The 24468-nt window shown below is 39.5% G+C and overlaps 1 protein-coding gene across 2 annotated transcripts in view; it reads left to right on the top strand.

The window, feature by feature from the left end:
* Positions 1-24468, top strand: part of LanB1 (laminin subunit beta-1) — a 396592-nt gene that overhangs the window by 219163 nt on the left and 152961 nt on the right. For both annotated transcript variants that reach the window (XM_081762898.1, XM_081762899.1), the window contains exon 3: positions 6660-6713. In XM_081762898.1, coding sequence (XP_081619024.1) covers positions 6660-6713 — 54 coding nt within the window. The remainder of the gene's footprint in view (positions 1-6659; positions 6714-24468) is intronic.

Here is a 24468-nt window from a genome sequence, read left to right as displayed (position 1 = left end):
CACTTGGCGACTCCAGTGAGTAGTGCCCCGTCTTGTTGAAAAATGTTTTCGTGCAGCCTCGGAAACAACCAGTTTTGTAACATAGCGAGATACTGCTGACTGTTAACCGTGTTTCCATTAAATAAGAATGGGCCGTAAACAGATGATCGGGATATCGCACAAAACACATTGACTTTGTGCGAATCTCGTACGTGTTCAGTGACTGCCTGTGGGTTCTTTAGGCTCCAAATTCGAACACTTTGTTTGTTTACCTGACCACTAACACGGAAAGTCGCTTCATCACAAAACACGATGCGTTGTGCAAAAGTGTTATCATTGTCAATAGCATCCAGAATCTCGTTACAAAATGCCACACGTTTGCGTTTTTCATCACTCATCAGGACGCAGAGCTTGTAACAGCTGTAACTTGTACGACTTCATAGCCAACCGACGTCTCAAAACACGCCAAATTGTTATTGTCGGCACTTGTAACTCCTGACTGGCACGACGAGTTGATTTTTAAGGACTACGTTGGAAAGCAGTTTGAATTCGTGCAACATTTTCTTCAAGAACACGAGGGCGGCCAGGAATCTTTCCTTTAGATACACATCCTGTATCTACAAACTGTCGATACCATCTGCGAATGTTCCACCCATTCGGAGGATCAATTTGGTACCTCAACCTGAAACGTCTTTGCACTGTAATCACGGAATTGCACTTCGCAAACTCGAGAACACAAAATGATTTCTGCTGCGGAGTAGCCATTTTAAACATATGACGGTTACCAAGCAAAACAGAAGACAACTGACATCTAGCGGCTATTAATATAAACTAGACTATGTATTCGTTTCTCCAATAGCCAAGCCGAGGCGCAGCGATCGATAGTTTGGACAAATAATTCTTCGTAACACGTATATTCTTTTTGAAACAGGGTGTACTTCTGACAGTGGGCGACCGATCATAGAAAACGTGCAAGTTGAGTAAGAGTTGCATGTATACAGTCAATGACCTAAACCTCCGTCACCAGTGTTAAATCATTGGGATCGAAGAAAGGTGACTAAAAAGGGTCCTTACCCACTTGATTATGTGCAACTCGGCTTACTTTGAATTTCTGGTTGCAGCATATTTTAGGATGATCTTTTCTCAGGCGTTGTGGGAATTATTTGATTTTTAAAAATTAATAAATAAAATATTTCTTTTATAAAAAAAAATATGGTAAACCTTCCTTGGGAATAGCTTATTCGATTAGTGAAAACCGAATCGAAATGGGACGAACAGTTCTCGAGATAATCGCGTACAGCCATGCATACAAACATACACACATACAGGCCAAATTCAGAAACTCTTGTTTTTTAAACTCGGTAAAAAACACAGAATTCGCTAAATCAGATAGAAATATTTGCTTGGACTATGTTTGAAAAAGCGTCTACAAGGAAACGTTTGGAATGATGTATATTCGATTTCTGACAGCAACAGAGTGAACACTCGAGGGGAAAATGAGAGAGAACTGTTGATTGCGTCTCGGTAAAAACAAGTTTAGTTTTAGTTATGCGCAACAATTCCCACAAAGAAGCAAATCACATACTATTCCAACTTGCACAGCAAAACGAGGACGCCTAATCTGTACCAATGTAGCGTAAATATTTGATGAATATTTATCTTTCAAATGGCTGTTTTTTAAGAACTGAATTGGTGTTTTTTATCTCGCGCAATCAGGTATTGAATTTAAGCTACAGTAAAGGTTTGCGACAAATTCCAAAACTTCGGGCCCGATTTCTGGGGCTTTGGGACCCGGGCTAGATTTCTGACATTACTGCTTTGCTCAGGGGACCCTAATTTTTCTAACGCCACCACCCGCATCCAACAACTCCATGTTTAATAGGCGAATAGAAAGAACCTGAGTCCAAAATTGTGGGACCCAAATTTTGGGACTTCTGGGCCCTGGCCCGATTTCTGACATCACTGCTGTGCTCAGGGGACCCGGATCTTTCTGATACCACCACACGCATCCAACAACGCCATGTTTAATAGTCGAATAGAAGGAACCCGAGCCCAAAACTGTTTCCCTAGAATAGAAGAATCGGCTCCGTGCACTTCTTGCATAAATTTCATTTGTGTATTGCATAGAAATAGTATGCCTTAGGAAAGTGAAACTTAGTGGGATAATGACGAGAGTTCGAAGTTTTGTGTGACGCTAAAGTGTGGTCGAAATCATAAAGGATTAATAAGTTGCAGGGCAAAAGGTGAAACGTGAGAAAATGAATTTGATAATAAGTGTGAACCGAAAGTTTTAACATATTTCTCCGATTAGAATATGCATAAGTATAAATGAACTAAACTGAAAAACTCTTTCCGCAAAAGAATATTTTACAAGAAAATGATGAGTGGTGAAGTGAAAGAATTAGGTCAGTAAAAAAAAAAAAAAAAAAAAAAAACTGATCGGTAAATGCAAATGGATTAGGCCTATTGGGAATACCACTTAAGAAAAAAAAGCAAACCCGACGGACAATACTTCTAAGGTTGTGGGCAAAACTTGTCTCGATATACATAGATGAAAGTTAGATTCTTTTGGATGTAATAAGAATATATTGAAATACTTGATTTACCCTACATTTCTTTTTATCTGCATTTTTTTAAATAAAATATATTCCCATGAGGGAATAAAATTCCAGTTATATAATAGGCATCTAAATCAGGAATAGCTAATAGACACCTAGAAGTCAGGAGAAAACAGTAATTTCACATTGAGATTCCAAAGAGAATATACGGGAGCAAGCAGACGACAACGCAACTCCTATCCCGAGCGTGTGTCGAAGGTGACGTCATTGCGCGAGTAGGACGCAAACGCGTTCGCTGATAGACTTACCTAGTCTTATTTCTACCATGGTTAAGGATCGTCAGCAGCACGGTCTCTCGTACTCGGGAAAACGCATGCTGCAATGTTTTCTTTCACGCTTATAAATGGAGAAAACGTGAAATATACCGTGACGAAATACATCCCATCACACACACACACACACACACAAAAAAAAAAAAAAAATGGAGCTGCCAGTTCCTAACACTTCCGACTTCCCTCCGAAGCATTGGATGTCCATTGTTGCCAAAGCTATCGTCCTGCCTACTTTGGACCCTCCTTGAAATCAGGGTATATCTGAAGACTTTATTGAGAGCATATCTGAGAACTACACCCTGTAGGGAATACCCTTGTACACCTATTAAAAATTGACAAAATATGTACTTTTGGATTGTCCGTGCGTGGCTTCCTGCATGCTGATAAGAACCACCATCCACAGTTTCTGGTATTCGAAATAGAGCCCATTGAAATTTAGCTTTTTCGTGGTTTTGGATAGCCCTAGCCCTGAAACTATGGATTTCTCGCCATTGGTCCATATGAACTTTTTCTCTTATTTTGATGTGAGGAATCAGCTCTTACAGTTTGTTGGCATAGTTCATTAACACCCTGTATATATATATATAATATACGTACGAGGTATGTATCACTTACTGGTGTCTACTGGTGGATTTTTTAAAAACAAATTCTGTGTTAAATAGCCCATCATCTAAGGAATGAAGTTCACTCAATATTTGTGGTGGCCGGGCTCGGGCAGGGTAAATTCTGCTTGTGTGTGGTAAAGACCTGCACGGGCCGAATGTTTCGGCCCGAGCCCAATCCAGCCCGAACGTACCTAGGCCCGGCCCAGCCCGGGACCGAAAAGTTTTGGAGATTTTCGGCCGGAGCCCGGCCCGGCCCGATAAGTTTTTAAAATTCTTGGCCCAATCCCGGCCCGGGCCCGATAAATTTTAAAAGTTTTTGGCCCGACGCCGGCCCGATAATTTTTTTTAAAAATTAGCTCGAGCCCCAATCTTTCTCAAAATTTAGTACTAAATTTGACCTAACCCTCAGAAACATTTTCTAAACTCTGGTCCACAACCTGACGCTTGCCTCCCGAATGGTACCATTGCCTCCTAGAACTTTGCCTGTCATCGAAAGAACAAAAACCCCATTCCCTGTAACAAAAATCTAACTTAATTGATTTTTAGCATAAAGTGAAGATGGCAATATTGTTTAGCGACAGGAAAAACATTCCCATCCCTTCTTGTTATATTTTGAATTCAGTGAAGGTCAAGGTCAGAGCTTAATTTACCCGCATAATGCCTGCAATCCTCTATAGTGAAAGTGGAGCCGCTTAGCAATACAAACTGTAAATAGCTATTGCATTCTTTGTAACATTTTTCACGGACACACTTCTTCAACGTTTGGCTTTATTCCAATTATCGTTTAACGAAAGTCAATAATTATTAAAGAATTGCAATTGGTCGGCCCCAGCCCGGCCCGGCCCAAACAAATAACAGTGTCAGCCCGCCCAAGCCCGGCCCGGCGCAAAGAACTAGCAGAGTCGGCCCGCCCAGGTCTCTAGTGTGTGGTACTTTACTTCTCGGTAAGTACTTATCATCATCATCATTATTAGTATTCGCCCATTATTGCCAGATCACTTGATGTAACCGAGAAGCTTGCATGCAGCACGGTCTCCGACTAACCTTTTGTTTTCCCGTACAATTTTTCTGTTTTGATATCGTCCATCAACTGCCCTTTCTCTCGGTCTCTTTCCTGCCACCATACCCTCTGACATGTTCCTCACCTTCATGATTATAACTATGCGAAATTTGATTTCGGTCTGGTAAGTCAAATGTGTTATTTCATGTTTTCTAAAATATGACACGAAATTTAATCGCCCATAACTCGGAAACCGAAAGCCTGCACAACAGTATTTCACAAGCTTATATAACAGATCAGGGTCTGCTATCATACGAGGTCTGATATTTATCGGATTAGTTCGATATATTGAGTTTTGTTTTATAACGCAAAAGTTGACCACACACAACTTGGGAATCAAAAGCCTGTACTACCATGGGAAATTTGATCCCAATTGGATGAGTTCGGTGTACAGTTTATTGACTTCAACATTATGACGCAAATTTGACCATCCATACGTCTCTAATCGAATGTCTGCAGAACATGACTTTTCACAGGTTTATGTAGCAAGACAAGGACACGTTTGATCTCGATCGGATTTGTTCGGTTTAACTCGTATGGCATACTATATTGATCTCATCAAAAAGAAAAGAAAATCAAATGAAGGGCGAAAACAGGGAGCAAGGTGCGAATAGGAATAAAACTGTCTGAGCTTTTTGAAATTTAGGAATTTGAAGCAAGTGGGATGCCATATACATTACATTCTAGCTTCACTTTTGAATAATCGAACACACATATTAAATATAACAAGAGAGGGTGATGTAATGATCCATAACGTAAAAGCGAATCAAAGTTTGAACATTATGGATACAGAGTTCATATAAAGATATCTTACAAAATCTGATTCAGAGTCTTTTGCATCGTAATATTTTCTACTTTGCCCAAAATTAGAAGGAATACTCATTGGTTATGTCTCAAATATGCTAGATCAACCTACGATATAAGAGTAGAGGTTATCTCGTTAGTTGATTTGGAGTTTATTGTCCCGTTCAGCATCGAGGCTACATCAGACGTGGACTTACAGTTAGACGTGGGATTCAGATCACATGAGTTCCCACCGAGAATCGAATCCGGGTCTCCCGCTCAGTTTGTCTTGTATTCAGCAATGTGGCACCTGGAAATGTTGTAGCTGAGAGTGGATTGCGCCACATTTAATCTCTGACCTATGCCACGTCGGAGTGTTAGGATTCTCCTAGCCTGCCAGTCAGCGCTTTTACACGAAGCATTTTAGGCGATACTTTCACTAATAACCTCGAAGATAAAATAAATAAATAAAATGTTCCAGTTTAACGTTTCACGATTATGCCCTTTGAGCTAAGGGAAACATAATGAAGGCAAAGTGAATGATAATGAACGAATTGGTAAAATGAGAATGTGAGAGGAGATGGAAGTACCCCGGGAAAACTCACGGTCACAATGTTGTTCCCACGATCTTACTTGGCCGAGTATCGAACCAGGGATCCCACGTACCAGAGGTAAGGCTTCTAACCTCGAATGGGGACCTTTTGGCGCCGAATGTTTCTGTAGAGTCCTCGTTGTGCTTCCATGGCCAGCATATATTTAGCTGTTGAATATTTTCTCGATACTGTTCCACTCTTAGGTTGTACAAAAAGTGTGCGTGGAAAAGAGCCATGATGTACCTTCTGCAATAATGGTTTACTTTCGGTGACATTTACTCCGGAATCTGCAAGGTGACACAATAGTGATATGTTTCTGGAGCATTGACACTGGTGACAACACCGTTGCCAAATCGGTCGGATATAACCTAATCAATCTTCTGTATATTTAATCCAATATCGAGTAATTATTCAAATTTTACTGCTTCACGTTTGCACTGTTTGTTTGCGTATATTCCGTGGAATCCTTGCATGTGGATGCATTGGCGTGAAGAATACAGGTTACTTCAGAAATAAAAGGAAATTTTGTTATATAGTATTAATTTTACAAAATTTTAGTACTTGAGATGAGGTATAAACAAGCAGCAATCGTTGCGAAAAGTATAAATTTAAGCAAGAAACAAAATTATGTGCATTTCATTACACCTATAAATGTTGTATAACATGATTGTTGTAATCGATAGTGATTTTTAACAATTAAAATTATAAAATATTACGTGTTACTAATGTGAATTTTTCTTACTCATTAGGCCCAATGGCAGCTCAGCTGGCTCGAGGGAGATCTAGAGTAAGACCATTTAGAGGTAAGTTGGCAACACTTTAGCTTCATAAAATTTGGCAAAGATTAAACAATATATTCTTTGAATCAGTGATAAATTTTGGTATTGTGTGGTATGGAGCTAGATACATGAAATTAGAAGGGCAAACTCAGTGGTTATCTAAAACAAATTGGGGTACTGTGAGACACACACAATTTAAAAAAGCTTTATAACTTTTTAATATTCCGATAACTTCTACCGACGAGGAAACTTAAATAGTATTACGATTTCTAGTTTTCTTCATATAGTGTTAGATTATGTGCTTTATTTTTCTTTCTAATGAATATTTTGCTGATGTCGTTTTATTTCATTTTAATGTGTTGAACAACGAAAAGTGCATTTCATAAGTCAGTCTTACAATTATCGAACATTTAATAAACTAAAGTTATCACTTAAAGAAGTGTAGGTTTATTATATTTTATTATGCCCATAAACTACCTATATCACCTTAATATTATTTCCAATTCCACTAAATGATTGCATCAGGAAGGAGCAATTCCAACCAATCTTTTCACGTAGGAAGATGATCTTGTAGATTTTGTTCAGGAACTTTCCAAACAGTTTTGTTGGTATTGTTGTTCCTAAGCCGTGGATAACGAAGACCATATTTAAGCGCAAATCAGGCAAAATCTTGTAAAGTCGGAAGAGATCATGCAAGGGCCAGATGGGGGAAGTTGGAAGGAAAGGAGGAGACAAGTTGTAACAAACAGAGAATTGACAACATTGCAAATAGAATTGTCAGTTAAATTAATGTATCGATAGAAGTTGTTCACTGAAAAAATGTTCTATGTTTTGCATAAATGGTGCAGGGTGCGTGTATTTTTCTAAACGATCGGTATAAATTCATAAGGTTATAGTATAAAATAATAATTAAAAATGCGCGCATTAGAATTAGGTCATTCTCAAAACTATCGTTGTACGTATTTACCGCTACCCAAGCTATGCGGGTTTGTTATCCCCTATTGAAATAGGGCAGTTCGCGCAATCATGAAGTTCGCGCATGATCACACAAATATTTATTGAACGCAGTAATATGATCGTGCATGCGGGATAACATATTGTTCGTGAATGTCATACTAAAGAGAGTATCGAGAAAATGTATCTATAGAAAACTGTGGTTATTGCACGTCAGGCCCTTAACTAGAGTTGGCCAGGATGTTGAGCCCCCTGCGACCACCTTCAGCTCCTCTGAAACTTTCAGTTCTTCCTTGGAGTGTAGCCCGATGCATGAGGGTTGAACTCAAGTCATCCCCAAAAATTGGTATTCCCCCTCCATTTTTTTTGTTTGAATGCGATCTTATCCGTCAAACAACTGTCTATTTCAAGGTTTGTTACTTTGATAGCGCAGTCTATAATTGTTTTCATAGCACCGATATCGTGTAGTAGCATATAAATATTCGTTATTAGTTGTCATGTTTCGGAAATATATTTTATACTCTCTTCATCATACCATATTGCTTCTTTAGTATCACCACGATGCAAGATTTAACTTACCCATTTGTACGATCTCCCGTACCTATGTAGGAGATTTCGCACAAAATAAAGAATTTTGAAAAACGGACACCAGTAAAAGCACACTTTCAACAATGCGGCGGATCTGGTATTGTGCACAAGGTACCCAATTGCGCACTGCGTCATTCTTAACAATATTGCTTCAACATTTGCTATAGTGTGTAAGTTTGTTGAATTGTGCCCGAACTATCCTTACTTTACTGTATTTAATTTCTGATTTTAAGAGCTGTACTTGTTGAAAAAGAGTACATTCATATTTTTCTCCCACTAAGTACCAGGGTGTGGACGTAGTTCATTTATGTTCAGTCAAAACTCTTCACGTAGCTTACAACCAGAAATCATAATCTTCTCTACAGTTATAGCACAAATAATTTGGTTTATATGTAATGACCCCTTGATACAATTCATCGAAGTATTGTTTGCAGTCCACACACAGTGTCCGTTGATTGCTGGCTCTTTGTCGTTTTTGAAATATCAGCTTCATACTTGACGATCTGTCTCTTGCCTGTCATTCTAGGATTTTGCTTGTGTTGAGTGTCGTCTACTGGGACGACATCCTTACGAGTTTCATTCTTTGAAACTGAATTCATGTTTTGTGGCCTTCGATTAACTCTCTGTGGGATCAAGACTTTCCTAAAAGTTTTGGATTGTTGAGCTGATTTTTTTCAGGGTTTCTACCAGCACCACTATGGGATATCACCTGTGTTTTTCAAGCTCTTTTTCTCTTGTTCTTTGTTTGAGTCATTTCTTAAATGCTGAAGACTGTGTAAAAATGAGGCGATAAAGGGGATATATTCCGTTTTCCTAAAACTGTTAATGATGTTTTGTGTCAAGATTTTCTCGATACTCTTTGTTGAAGATGGGAAAGGAAAACTTTATTGTGGACTTACTCCTGCAATATTCTTTACATATTTCTTCGATTTTGCATCGTAAGAGCAAACACAAACATGTCTAATGACTACAGGAAATGGAAGTGCCACGAACGTTAACTCATTTCCTGATGTAAAAGCCAGAGCTTGTGCGAAGACGAGGCCGAGTTAGCTGTCCGTTATTATTATTATTATTAAAACAGCCCGTGATGTGATACAAAATGTTGAAGGGAATGGAGGAAAATGTTCAGTTTGGATATGTTTGTCATTGAAAAAAAAAACTATGAGCACATTGATTATGACTGTTTTGAGGTAACAATTTTCTAAATCCAACTTCTGGTATCTTCGGAAGCAATAAACCAAAAATGCCAGTTTCAAGCTCCCAAACAAACTTTCGCAACCTGGAAAAATTGTGCAGATATGTTTCCTTCTTTCGAGTCTAATAATACACGTTAGGAATGAGTAACATTCATTGAAATATTTAATCATACAGTATTTCAAAACTATGTATACATGTAAGCACACGCTGGTTTTGTCATTTACGATTCCATACTTAAAAGAACATTTCCAATGAAAGGAGAGGCAGTGAACATAGTTCTCGCATCCATAGTAGAATAAAAAAGATAAAGGAGAAATATCAAACAACATTTGCAACGGATATTGTAACCGGCTAGTAGCAATACAACACCACTTACTGTTACAAGGTGGTGGAGTGACGAGGGATATTCGAATTAATGTAAATCTTAACGAAAGATGCTAATGAAATGCTCTTACATATGTAAATCCACTACTTGGAGTGTCAAAGGTGACCTCCTGTAGGAGCCGCGACTGCCACACTTGTTACCTTTATGAGCGTGAGTAAAAGTTAAAACAAAATTATATCTCAGGGTTTTAATTTCATAATATATATCAGGGATTTTTGGTGACCGCAGCTATGGTCTCAGCAGCTACTTGTAAAGGGTTTTGCAAATTTAATAAGGTTAAAAGAAAGAAAAAAAAACAATTCAAACATACAGGTAGCAGCCTGTTATGTACCCTTTACACTCATAGCTGGGTCTCTTTGGTTCTCTGGGCGTGAAGCTTTCCTGGGCCCCATTCAGGTAAGTGGTCAGAAATACTAGAGTAAAGGAGAAAATGTTTCCTTAACTCTCTATCCTGAGAGAAAACATCAGAATTAGCTATAGGGTACTCACCACACAGGAAAACAGAAACCCTCTCGCTACTGGTAGAAGATAGATATTTATTATCCAGCTCGAATAACCAGATGACTTATGTACACACGCATAGATATCATTTAATATAACACTTGCTTACTTGAGAATTAATTTCACTGGTGCATCATTTACACACTGCTATTTATATATATATATATCATTACACTTGAACACAGATTATATATTACACACTGGAGATCTGGCTGACCTCTTAAAATGGTAAGCTGCTAAGCATACAGAAAAATTCTCCTCATTGTTATGAGTTTATTGTCTCTCACTGTCTCTATACAGAGGCGAGGAGTAGAGAACATATATTAAAAAATATATCAAATTTAAAATCAATTGAGAAAATTTCACACAGTTCCATGCTGTCGATGTGATGACATAATGTCCACTTCTTCGATAGTCTCTCCTCACTTGGAGGGACTTGAAAGGTTTTTGTGACGGTAATCACACGCAGGATGCACTTAGTTCTAACGTATCATGTCACTGGGAATCTCACTGTCCCTGGAAGGTGATGATGTAATTTTAATGAAAGACGTCAAAATCACGTCAAAACTGACACAGAACTTAGACAGCATAAATATTTACAATTTCATTTGGTATTCTCCTTGGTAAAAGTTCAGGAGGTCCCTGTCGTTGACTGAGACAGGCCACTAACTCTCGGATGAGACCTGTTGAGATTTATTATAGCATTCCATGTCAAGAATGTCACTTTAGTGCCACTGCACTACATAAAGGTTAATTTCACAGATATACTTTTAAGTTTTTTTAAAAAATGCATGGCCAGCATAGCCACAGTTCAGGTGTATGATAGTAAAATTTGTAATATAACTTCTAAAACAACAACGTGTTTGATAGTTTTAAATAAACTGCACTGTTTCTATTCCACTGCTGGATACATCTCACATACTAGCTTGTGAGAACCACTATCACATAGTAAGTATACTATCACACCCGAGTTCGCGGTACATGCAATCTCATGTACATATTTCAACAGAGCTCCAGGGAGCGACGGCTTCTCCCCTCTGGGACTTGACAACAATACGACAATCAACAACGAACTGAAAATCACAATGTCCACCAAAGCCTTGTAACCTACGTAGATTTCCAGGAAATTGAGCGACTCGCTCTTCCAAGAATAGACACAAAAGCTTTGGTAGCCTGGGGCTAAACTGTGTGTGGTCTCTCCAGTCAGCCACGCTTGAAAACGCCAACCTGCTCTTGCAACGAGCAACCACTCGTGACATGTGCTGCCCTCATAGTAACGAGCGGCAGTTTTGAAAGATCATGTCTAAAACAGAAGTCCATGCCAGGAACTACATAAACATTACTTGTTTCACTAATAGTAAATATACACAGAATAGTAACACATGGTCATATACACAACAAGACATAATGATATATACAGAACATAATTATATAGAGATACAGAGATGACAATACATATTTTACGCGTAGGGAATCTTTTTTCCATTGGTCTCCCTATGCGCGTCTGCTAATCCCGGCTGCCATCATGCCAAGACGGAGTGAGAGGGAAACATCTGTTGATATTAACAAATTTTGATAATGTACACAAGATCTAAATGTCTTGCACGTAGGGAAACACGATGATAAATTAAATCATGAATTTTAACGGTCTTTTCCAGAACTTTTGAGTGCAATACGGTAATATTAATAAATTACACATAAAATTAATCAAAATAAGATACAAGATTTTAAACACGCAGTGCATCTTGGGAAAAAGAGAGCTAGGTCGGGTAGCTGACGATAACGGTTGACGCTTTGGAGAGGCTTCGAGCTTGGAAGGTGCCACATTCTTTTAAAATGTGTGAAAATCACACGTATAGAAATGGAAAATCTATCGTAGCGACGCTAAAAATTTTATGACTTTTTCAACAAAGCCAGGAGTGCGACTTGCAAGCAATGTTTCCACCTAGATACTATATAGAGGAAGTTTCCAGTATACTTCCTATAAACAATCTTTCTGTCTTCCTTGTTTATCTAGGGTTTTCTTCTCCCACTAGTAGTCAACGACCTCCAACGGAGTTTCAGCTCAGAATGCTGTCGCCAAGAAAGAAAAAAATCTCTGTTCAAGCTCTCTCTGCATCATGAAGATCAAGACTTCTATATACGAAGTAACTAAATATAATATGATTTCTTCTTATATTCCTTATATGCAGCATATGTAAATCCACTGATGCATGTCATTATATACATTCTATTTCCCTTTAATGAGATGCACGTAGCTACCTAATGATATTCATAACCTATGAAAAATAAATGTACATACATGAATAAAATATATATCAAAGAATATTAATAATATCGTATTGCTCTCCGTGTTTACCCAATAGTTATTCATAATTGCTATATGATATGCAAATGAAGACTAATTAAATAGAAATTAATTTATTCACAAATTATCATAAATTACCATTTTGATAGGGAAATGTGCACTCATCTGCATTTCGATATGCAGAAGAGGCAGAGGGCACTCGGCCTTCCACAATATTCCCCCCTTTGATACTAGGTGCTGTATTTACTAATACAGGACGTAGATCAACAGGGTGCACATTTCTTACTACTGCATACAATCAAAATATCTTACACAATACACACCATAAAGAGAAAAAACAATTACTAAAACAATAAGCAACATAACTAAAATTGAGAATTCAGGTAGCCCTAACTTACACTACACATGAATACAAAGTTCCCCATTAATACACAATACACAAAATTACACTAATCACTTAACACTAGAACACTACAGCACTATTTACACTATGTTAGTCACAATTAGGTATTGGATGCTTCTAGTGTGATTTCGATTTCCGGCTCCTGTGTACCTTTACCACTAGTATTTTCCTCCCTTGGCACATACTTTTTCAGTAAGAAAGCGTTTCTTGTCATCTTCACCTCATTTGTTGTTGGGTCTGCTAGTGTGTATATATTCTTGCCAGATGATGCAACGATCTTCCATGGGCCAGAAAATAAGAGGAGAAGCTTCTTTGAAACCCATGCTAGAGCATCCGACTTCGGAAATACTCTGGATAGTACAAGATCACCCACATTGTACACTATTGTATGGTGTGACTTGTCGAAGTTTCGTTTTCGTGCAGCAGCATTTTTCTTATGGTTTCTCCTTGCTGTATCTACATAATACTGCACGTCATGGCGTTGTTCCACTTCCGGAATCTCAAATATGCGAGCTATGTCTCTTGACATAGATAAGTCAAAATGGCATTCATAAGGTGATACGCCAGTGGTCAGGTGATTCGCAGAATTCAAACACTTCTCTATTTTCTCCAAATATTTGGGCCACATTCTCTGGTTGTCATGACACAATTTACGTAGCAAACGTACGGTTGCCTTAACAGCTACTTCCGCCATTTCTCCCTGGGGATAATATGGTGTGGAAGTGATGTGCCTGATACCAAGTTCTGCAAGCTCTCTTTTCCAGCGCTCAGACTGGAAAGGTGACCCTCTGTCTGTTAAGACGAGTTCCACGCTAGGACTTAGTTTCAGATATTCTCTGAGCTTTCTTACTGCGGTGGTAGTGTTTGCCTTCCTACATGCATACAATCCCACTAGTTTGGAGAATGCATCGTAGAATACAAGCACGTAGTGGACTCCCCCAATTCCTTTTGTAATTGGTCCAAGCCAATCTACACATACCAAGTAACTTGGCTTCTTCACAATGACGGGATTCAGTTGTCCCGGACGATAACACTGGGGTGGGGTGCTCTGCTGACACAATTCGCAGGAAGCACAGTATTTCCTCACACTTGCTCTCATTTTTGGTCATACAAAGAATTCTGTCAGAAGTCGTAGTAACTTACTAGCCAACATGTGCCCCCGATCTGAATGATGATAATCGAGCAAGGGAGCTACTAACACTTCTGGGATGCAAATTCGAACTCCTTCCCGGTCACCTTTACACAAACGTCCGTTCAGTACTTCGAACCGGTGACAAGAACTGTTCACTCGTGGCGAGTTCGTCTTTTCAACTTCCTTCTTGATCTTCCCATAGACGGGGTCAGAAGACTGCATCTCTGGTAGTATGGCAATCATCTTCCTCAACTCACATGGAATCTCTGTGAAGATGGTCATCAGTGACTCCTGGAGGATAGGCTTCCTTGCAGCACTGCGGTCTTCTTCTGTGTGAGGAGGGTACCTTGAGATATAGTCACTCAAATTTTCATTGGACTTGACGAAATCGAATTCGAAATTGAAATTCGACAGCAGCATAGCCCACCGGCTAATGCGCTGGTTCGTGGGCCTGCAATATACAATGGATTTCAGAGCAAGGTGGTCGCTGCGAATCTTAAATTTTGTCCAACAAGATACTGCTTGAATTTAACAACCCCATCAATGAGTCCTCCGAACTTCTTTTCTGTCAGAGTAATTTCTCTGCGCCGCATTGAACACACGTGATGTGAAACCAATAACGCGGATTTTGTCATCATCATCACGCTGGTACAATAAAGAGGAGCACGCGAAATCACAAGCATCACACTCCAAGATTAGTTGTTTATCAGGCAGGGCGCTCTTTAATACGACCTCTTCTAGGAAGATCTCTTTGATCTTGTCCATCGCTGCCTGATGTTCTGGTTCCCATTTGAACCTCACATTCTTCTTCAGCAGACTGAACAGCGGATATAGAACTTCCGAGTACTTTCTGCTGAAGCACCGGTAATATTGACAGTAACCTATAAATGATCTAAGTTCTTTCACATTTCTAGGTGTCCTGAAATCTAACACCGACTTCACTTTCTCCGGATCTTTGCCAATTCCATGTTGAGAAAGCTCGAAAACAAGTATGTTAAGTTTCTTTCTCGCGAAATTACATTTCTTCAGCCTGAGAGTTACGCTACCTGCAGTGAGTAAACCCAACACTCGGTCTAAGTGTTCCAGGTGTTCGCTGAAGCTTCTGTCCGCCAAAATCAGGTCATCGACATACTGGCCGCAGTATTCACGTGCTTCAGTCCCAATAGTCATATCAAGTGCACGAATACATGAGGCAAGACTTTGCTTGGTGCCAAAAGGTAATTTTTGAAATACGTAGGAAATTCCTTCGTGTAGAAAGCCAAGATATTTCTGATCACACTCTTTAACTTTTATTTGTAGAAACATTTCCGTTGCATCTACGCAACTGAACCAAGATTTGTCGCAAATGTCTTGGAGAACAGACAAGGGAGGCATGGGCCGGTCGGATAAATCCCCAGAAATCTTAGCTAAAGCTCGACCGTCGATACACACGCGTATACGCCCATCGCTCTTCGCAGTTACAACCAATGGATTTATGTACGCAGTAGGTTTACGTATAACTCCCCATGCGAGCCATCTCGAAATTTCATTGGATACCTGATTGTGATAACGCTTAGGGTAAGGATACAACTTGGTCTTTATGGAATGTTCGTCCGTTACTCCGATCTCATGCTCGTAGTTAACTATGCAACCAGGCTTGACATCAAATAAAGCTTGATGCTTAACCAGCACAGCTTTTAAACTCTCTCTCTGTGTAGCTGAGAGATCTGAGTAGTTCGATACAAATTCATCAATGTCTGAATGGGAGGCGCGAGTCTTCACTTTCATCCACTCTTCTGGTGGGAATACATAATTTGCTAATTCTTGGGTACTTGGGAAACGTCCATCATCCAAGTTTGGTGCACGAGTTGCCTTCTCTCTCGAGGTCTTACACTCCTCTGGTGCATTTACCATCATGGCCTTCCGTCTACCATCTGACGGGAAAAAATCAAAATTTACATAATCAACTTCATCCATTATTGAAAATGGTTTACAGCACTCACCATTCCACTATACACCGAACTACTAGATCCTCAGTCTCACAATCTACCGATCTAAATGCTACTTCTACACCATGTGGATGTTTCAGATGTAGAAGGCCGGTGTCATAATTTAACACGGCACGAGATTCGGAGAAGAAGTTAGAACCCAAAATTAAAGACCAATTTTATCCAGAGATAATAATTCCTAATGTGTGAAATTCCTTCCCTTGTATCTCAATAACAAGAAGAGTCTGACCCACTAACGACGCTGCTTTATTCCCAAATGCCGACGTGACATGTTTTTCGCACTCAAAAATGCTGGTGGGGGATTACTATTTGAGACAGTGTCCCAAAATTCTTTCGAGATAGCGCTGCATGTGGCTCCTGTGTCCAGGAGACAATTTACATCTTGACCAAACAAAAGAACGTTTATTTCAGGAAGTGAAATAACATTATTTCCAGGTAACGGTTCGTTACTCGTATCGAAAAGGTTCTTGAAAATACCATTCGCTTCTTCATATATTTCCCTGTCTAAATCTATTGGTTCTCCATTTCTACTTAATAATACTAATTTATTTTCTACATTGCCCTCATTAAAATGTTTCGTGCTCATGATTTTCGTGCAAAGTTCACAATTTCCTTCTTCTTCTAAATTACTTATTTCTTTCACTGCAGTTTCGCGGTCATTATCATTTTCTTCATTCTCTACAAAGGTTACTGTGTTACGCACAACTTGGAATTTATTTTTGTCAACTTGGTTGAACCAGTTCTATCCGCGTCCAGCCTACCGTCGTTCCACGTATGTGCAGACCATCCTCATTCCCTCGCAGCGGGAGAGGCGGGGTGATTACTCCTGTGTGCACGATTGTTTTGATTCGGTGGAGGTCTTTCCCGATCATACCGTTCCAGCAATTGTATTTCTTCCTCCCCTCTAAAGGAGTTTCGCTGAGGTACGGGATTTTGCATGTTTCCCCTCCTACCGCGGGCTCCACGACTGTTCTGGTGAGTGTGGTTGTTCCCACAACGTGACCAACCTGATGACCCACTTCCGTTGCCCTGGTTACGGGGTGGTGATCTCTGGTTGTTGTTATTGTTTCGTCTCTGGTAAAGGCGGTGGTTCTCGCGATTACGCTTAGCCTGCGGGCGAGACGGCCGCTTACCACTGTGGCCAGGGGAGTTTTTCTCTTCATTTTCTATGCTCAGTTCGAGCATGTGAACTCCCTTCCTGGGGTTTTGCTGGAAGAACTGCTCTCGATTCGTCATCGATGTCTGCAGTTCTTGCACCAAATTCAATAGCTCATCTATTGTTTTCGGGCGAGACGAGACGAGGCCCGAAGCAGCCACTTCGGGAAATGTCTCGGAAGTACCTTTAATAGCGTGCAATCATTCTCGGCTCGAGAATGCTATTCTTATGCAACAAGTCCAACAGGTGCTCTGCTGGCGACTTGTGCACCCGACTGTCAAAATGAGAGGTCAAAATATTAGCGCTTAAGTTCGCTAACCGTTCTTCGCTGAAGTAGCAGTTCCTAAATTCGGTTATGAAATCCTCATATGTATGAATTTTGCCCCTGTTTACTTGGTACCACTGGTACGATGTGTTTCTCAATGCCCTGGACAAGAAGCTCAATCTCATTTCCGGTGGTACACCCGTGATCTCAAAATATCGATTTAAGTCCTGCAAGAAGTTGTAGGTCTCAGTTTCACATTCTGTACCAAAATAAGTTGGCAGGGTATCATCTCGGTGAATTAGGCCGAGCGCTGTTGCCAGATTTTGTCTCGTCTCATGAGAACATGAGCGAGACGTTGAGGGAACAGGGTCAGTCTCGCGGGCTGTTTCCAGGTTCTCAGGTTGAGAACCGGGCAAGTCGCGCCTTGAGGAGTCGTTCCGGGATGGAGATCTTACTTGCGTGGAAGAGACAGAGATGTTTGCAAGACGTCCTTCAATCACGTCATTTGTCTCTTTTTGCACGGAGTTTCTCCACTGCTCCATCTTTTTCTCCAGTTTGTCGCATACATCCTGGACGGTGTCGTGCATTTGCCTAATGCTCCCATTGCACTCAGAACGGATCTCCTCGAGCTGCGTCTCTTGCTCGATCTCCACCCTAAGTCTGGCTAGTTGAGAGGCGAAGTTCACCTCCACTCTCCTGACCTGATTATTAAGAGATAGTGTGGTCTGTTCGACACGAGACGTGACACGCTGTAGACCCTCAGACAACTCAGTTTAGTTTTCTTCCAGTTGCCTGGCAACACTGCTGGCGCTCTCCTGCACTTCGTCAAGCTTACTTGCAGTTTCAGCTACACGGGAATTTAATTCTTCTCTAGCGCCATCTATCTCCCCCCTTAACTAGACGGTGGTAAGCTCCAACCGTTCGGTTAACTGGCGCTCACTATGTTCGAGCCTAGAACTTACGTTTTCTAACTGGAGTTCGAGTCGGGCATTGCTTGTCTCAATAGCCTGTTCGAGACGTTGGTGTATTTCTCGAGATCCTTTCGTACCTGCTCCAGGCCATGTTCTAGTCCCTGCTCTAACCTTACACTATTTTGCCTAGTCTCATTGCGGACCTGCTCTAAACTCCTCTCTAATTTTCCACAACTATTTTCCAAACTTCGGGAACTCTCTTCTAATTTTGATTCTAATTTGGTCTCGAGGTTCCTTGCATTTTCTTCTAACTTTTTTGTACTCTCCTCTAATTTTGATTCTAGCTTACTTTCAAGGCTCCGCTGGCCTTGTAAAATTTCACCCAAAATGGCCGCAAGATTTAAGCTAGTAATACTACCAATATCATTTATAACTGGGCTATCCGTACTACTTGGTACAACAGTCGGTTCTAATGTCTCTTCCCGGCGAGGCACTTCCGGTTCCCTACTGGTGGACGGCGGGACCGTTTCCACATCATCTGTATTTACTACCAACTCTTCGAAGCGCTCACCAGCGCTCTGCGCGAAATCTACATTTTCACACTGATTTTCCATGTTGCCGTTTTGACGAGCCTGCGCTCTCGTAATTACCATGGATAACTAAACACAGAATACAAAACTTACTTCCCCCCATAAACTTCAAATGCCTGAATTCTCTAAGCACATAACATGTACGAATTCAACTGAATCAATAACATAAGCAAAATAAACATTCAAAATACATTTAAAAACCAAAACCGAAGTTCTTGAAAATTTCTGTGGGGATATTGAAAACACACAAACTGAAAAATTATAGCCAAAAGTATTCTGACCAAATGTATTTCTTCTAAGAGAAATACTTTTCCGCCCTTTACGCTGTTGGCGCCACTTGTTTTGTAAGCGGCTAGTAGCAATACAACACCACTTACTGTTACAAGGTGGTGGAGTGATGAGGGATATTCGAATTAATGTAAATCTTAATGAAAGATGCTAATGAAATACTCTTACATATGTAAATCCACTACTTGGAGTGTCAAAGGTGACCTCCTGTTGGAGCCGCGACTGCCATACTTGTTACCTTTATGAGCGTGAGTAAAAGTTAAAACAAAATAATATCTCAGGGTTTTAATTTCATAATATATCTCAGGGATTTTTGGTGACCGCAGCTGTGGTCTCAGCAGCTACTTGTAAAGGGTTTTGCAAATTTTGTAAGGTTAAAAGAAAAAAAACAATTCAAACATACAGGTAGCAGCCTGTTATGTACCATTTACACTCATAGCTGGGTCTCTTTGGTTCTCTGGGCGTGAAGCTTTCCTGGGCCCCATTCAGGAAAGTGGTCAGAAATACTGGAGTAAAGGAGAAAATGTTTCCTTAACTCTCCATCCTGAAAGAAAACATCAGAATTAGCTATAGGGTACTCACCACACAAGAAAACAGAAACCCTCTCGCTACTGGTAGAAGATAGATATTTATTATCCAGCTCGAATAACCAGATGACTTATGTACACACGCACAGATATCATTTAATATAACACTTGCTTACTTGAGAATTAATTTCACTGGTGCATCATTTACACACTGCTATTTATATATATATATATATCATTACACTTGAACACAGATTATATATTACACACTGGAGATCTGGCTGACCTCTTAAAAATGGTAAGCTGTTAAGCATACAGAAAAATTCTCCTCATTGTTATGAGTTTATTGTCTCTCACTGTCTCTATACAGAGGCGAGGAGTAGAGAACATATATTAAAAAATATATCAAATTTAAAATCAATTGAGAAAATTTCACACAGTTCCATGCTGTCGATGTGATGACATAATGTCCACTTCTTCGATAGTCTCTGCTCACTTGGAGGGACTTGAAAGGTTTTTGTGACAGTAATCACACGCAGGATGCATTTAGTTCTGACGTATCATGTCACTGGGAATCTCACTGTCCCTCGAAGGTGATGATGTAATTTTAATGAAAGACGTCAAAATCACGTCAAAACTGACACAGAACTTAGACAGCATAAATATTTACAATTTCATTTGGTATTCTCCTTGGTAAAAGTTCAGGAGGTCCCTGTCGTTGACTGAGACAGGCCACTAGCTCTCGGATGAGACCTGTTGAGATTTATTATAGCATTCCATGTCAAGAATGTCACTTTAGTGCCACTGCACTATATAAAGGTTAATTTCACAGATATACTTTTAAGTTTTTTTAAAAAATGCATGGCCAGCATAGCCACAGTTCAGGTGTATGATAGTAAAATTTGTAATATAACTTCTAAAACAACAACGTGTTTGATAGTTTTAAATAAACTGCACTGTTTCTATTCCACTGCTGGATACATCTCACATACTAGCTTGTGAGAACCACTATCACATAGTAAGTATACTATCACACCCGAGTTCGCGGTACATGTAATCTCATGTACATATTTCAACAGAGCTCCAGGGAGCGACGGCTTCACCGCTCTGGGACTTGACAACAATACGACAATCAACAACGAACTGAAAATCACAATGTCCACCAAAGCCTTGTAACCTACGTAGATTTCCAGGAAATTGAGCGACTCGCTCTTCCAAGAATAGACACAAAAGCTTTGGTAGCCTGGGGCTAAACTGTGTGTGGTCTCTCCAGTCAGCCACGCTTGGAAACGCCAACCTGCTCTTGCGACGAGCAACCACCCGTGACATGTGCTGCCCTCATAGTAACGAGCGGCAGTTTTAAAAGCTCCTGTCTAAAACAGAAGTCCATGCCAGGAACTACATAAACATTACTTGTTTCACTAATAGTAAATATACACAGAATAGTAACACATGGTCATATACACAACAAGACATAATGATATATACAGAACATAATTATATAGAGATACAGAGATGACAATACATATTTTACGCGTAGGGAATCTTTTTTCCATTGGTCTCCCTATGCGCGTCTGCTAATCCCGGCTGCCATCATGCCAAGACGGAGTGAGAGGGAAACATCTGTTGATATTAACAAATTTTGATAATGTACACAAGATCTAAATGTCTTGCACGTAGGGAAACACGATGATAAATTAAATCATGAATTTTAACGGTCTTTTCCAGAACTTTTGAGTGCAATACGGTAATATTAATAAATTACACATAAAATTAATCAAAATAAGATACAAGATTTTAAACACGCAGTGCATCTTGGGAAAAAGAGAGCTAGGTCGGGTAGCTGACGATAACGGTTGACGCTTTGGAGAGGCTTCGAGCTTGGAAGGTGCCACATTCTTTTAAAATGTGTGAAAATCACACGTATAGAAATGGAAAATCTATCGTAGCGACGCTAAAAATTTTATGACTTTTTCAACAAAGCCAGGAGTGCGACTTGCAAGCAATGTTTCCACCTAGATACTATATAGAGGAAGTTTCCAGTATACTTCCTATAAACAATCTTTCTGTCTTCCTTGTTTATCTAGGGTTTTCTTCTCCCACTAGTAGTCAACGACCTCCAACGGAGTTTCAGCTCAGAATGCTGTCGCCAAGAAAGAAAAAAATCTCTGTTCAAGCTCTCTCTGCATCATGAAGATCAAGACTTCTATATACGAAGTAACTAAATATAATATGATTTCTTCTTATATTCCTTATATGCAGCATATGTAAATCCACTGATGCATGTCATTATATACATTCTATTTCCCTTTAATGAGATGCACGCAGCTACCTAATGATATTCATAACCTATGAAAAATAAATGTACATACATGAATAAAATATATATCAAAGAATATTAATAATATCGTATTGCTCTCCGTGTTTACCCAATAGTTTTTCATAATTGCTATATGATATGCAAATGAAGACTAATTAAATAGAAATTAATTTATTCACAAATTATCATAAATTACCATTTTGATAGGGAAATGTGCACTCATCTGCATTTCGATATGCAGAAGAGGCAGAGGGCACTCGACCTTCCACAATATGAATATCATTGTCTTGGAAATTGTTATATTTCTTCATAAGGAGCTCGGCACAAGTGTTCATGTTAACTCGATGGTAAACCGCGGGACTTCTAATCGTGATGCCGTGAGTTCTATTCCCGTTTGGGGTGTATAATGCTATATTCCTGAATGCGTGAATCTATTGTTTGTGACTTAACTCTTGAAATACCCGACCGATCTCGCTCAAATTCCAACGTAGATGAGTTTCGGGCCTGGGAGTATTTTTAGCATTTCACACTGATAGTGTAACTGCGGAGGGGGAGATATTTAAAATGACCAATATTAGTGTCGAATCCATAGTTTTCGCGGTCGCTGGGATGAACAGTGGCACTTTCGATGCTGTTTAAATCCAAATTCACCCCTTTATGTCCAAGTATTCCCCTTGCATAGGATGGGCATTGTGCTAGTATTTACATAAAATAATTGCATTAAAATAAATCAATTGTGTATATATGTATTCATATAATCATTTCAGGGTATAAGTAATTATTATGTTTAAAATATAACATCTGAGATGTAGGTGTTGACCGAATGTCAGTACATTATATGTGAATGTTAAATACAAATTAAGAAAATCGTGTAATAGCAATAAATAAGTGTATATAGTGTCTTTGTTTGCAACTGTGTGTCATACGGAGGCTGCTTCTCAATATTCTCATCACAGAATGTGGTTTATATTCTTGAAATATAGTCAGAGGCGTAAAGCGTACATGCGGGTATAAACATAGAATATCCAAAATCGGATCGTGGTTCCCAATATATCCATGTCCACAGGAAGAGATTAAATTTTGCTTTAGTAAGGAAGGCAGAACAGAACAGAACTTCTCTCTCTCTCTTATCTGTATTTATATATATAAAAATTGATGTGTATGTGTGTTCCAGCATAACTCTGGAACGCCTGGAGCAATTTTAACCAAACTTACTACACATATTACTTACCGTCTGGTAAAGAGTGCTGTTGAGGTAAGACCCCCAGCACACTTATGGGGACTGCGAGAGGAGGGTGGCTACATATCAAAATGATCGAAAACGATTGATACTAGTGTCGAATCCATAGTTTTCGGGGTCGCTTAAGTAGTGGCATTCGTGATGCCGTTTAATGCAAATATTCGTGCATCGAGGAATATAGCAGTACGTACCAAATAGTTTGATCCAAACAGGAGTGGAACTCACAGCAATACGATTAAAAGTCTCGCGGTTTACTACTGAACTAACATGAACACTCCTGCCGAACTCCTTATGAAGAAATATTAGTGAATTTCTAAGGCAATGACATTCATACCCGTTGAAAATGCTTTTTTTTTGTTTTGTTTTTGCCTTTGTCCTTTTTGTTCTAGTATGGATGTGAGTACTATATTCAGTGTATTGCCTTTCATTGGAAATGTTCTTTCACGCATGGAAACGTAGTTGACAAAACCAGCATGTGCTCACGTGTGTATATGTACATAGTTTCAAAGTACTATATCATTAAGCATTTCAATAAATGTTACTTTTTCTACACTTAATATTTTAACGTGTCTTGTTAAAAAAAAAAAAGAGAGAAAACATATCTGCACAATTTTTCCAGATTTCGAAGGTTGGCTTGGGAGCTCCAACCTGACATCTTTGGTTTACTATTTCCGAAGATATACGAAGTTCGACTTAGAAAATATTTACCTCAAAACAGCTATAATCAATGCGGTCATTTTTTAAATAGGTTGTACGTCTTTCATATACCACTAACGCCTTCAAAAAAATAATGATCGTGGATCAGGATGCACCTCGACATTGGCTTTCAACAGAACTGTCATCATCTCGTTCCATCCGGCGGATATTTTCTGATAAGTTCACTTGGCCCCGTGGGTAATGATAATTTTACTGGATCTCACTGCCAAACTGATACTTGCCTCATGAATGTTTTACATCCTCTCTGAATTTTTAAGAAAGTTTTCTTTATTCTAAATATTGTTCAGGACAACACAATTTTTCAACTAT

This window comes from Thermobia domestica, chromosome 6 (assembly GCF_964235325.1).
Source record: "Thermobia domestica chromosome 6, izTheDome1.hap1.1, whole genome shotgun sequence".
Taxonomy (NCBI): Eukaryota; Metazoa; Arthropoda; class Insecta; order Zygentoma; family Lepismatidae; genus Thermobia; species Thermobia domestica.
The sequence above is the reverse complement of the archived record's forward strand: the minus strand, read 5'-3'. Positions and strand labels throughout refer to the sequence as shown.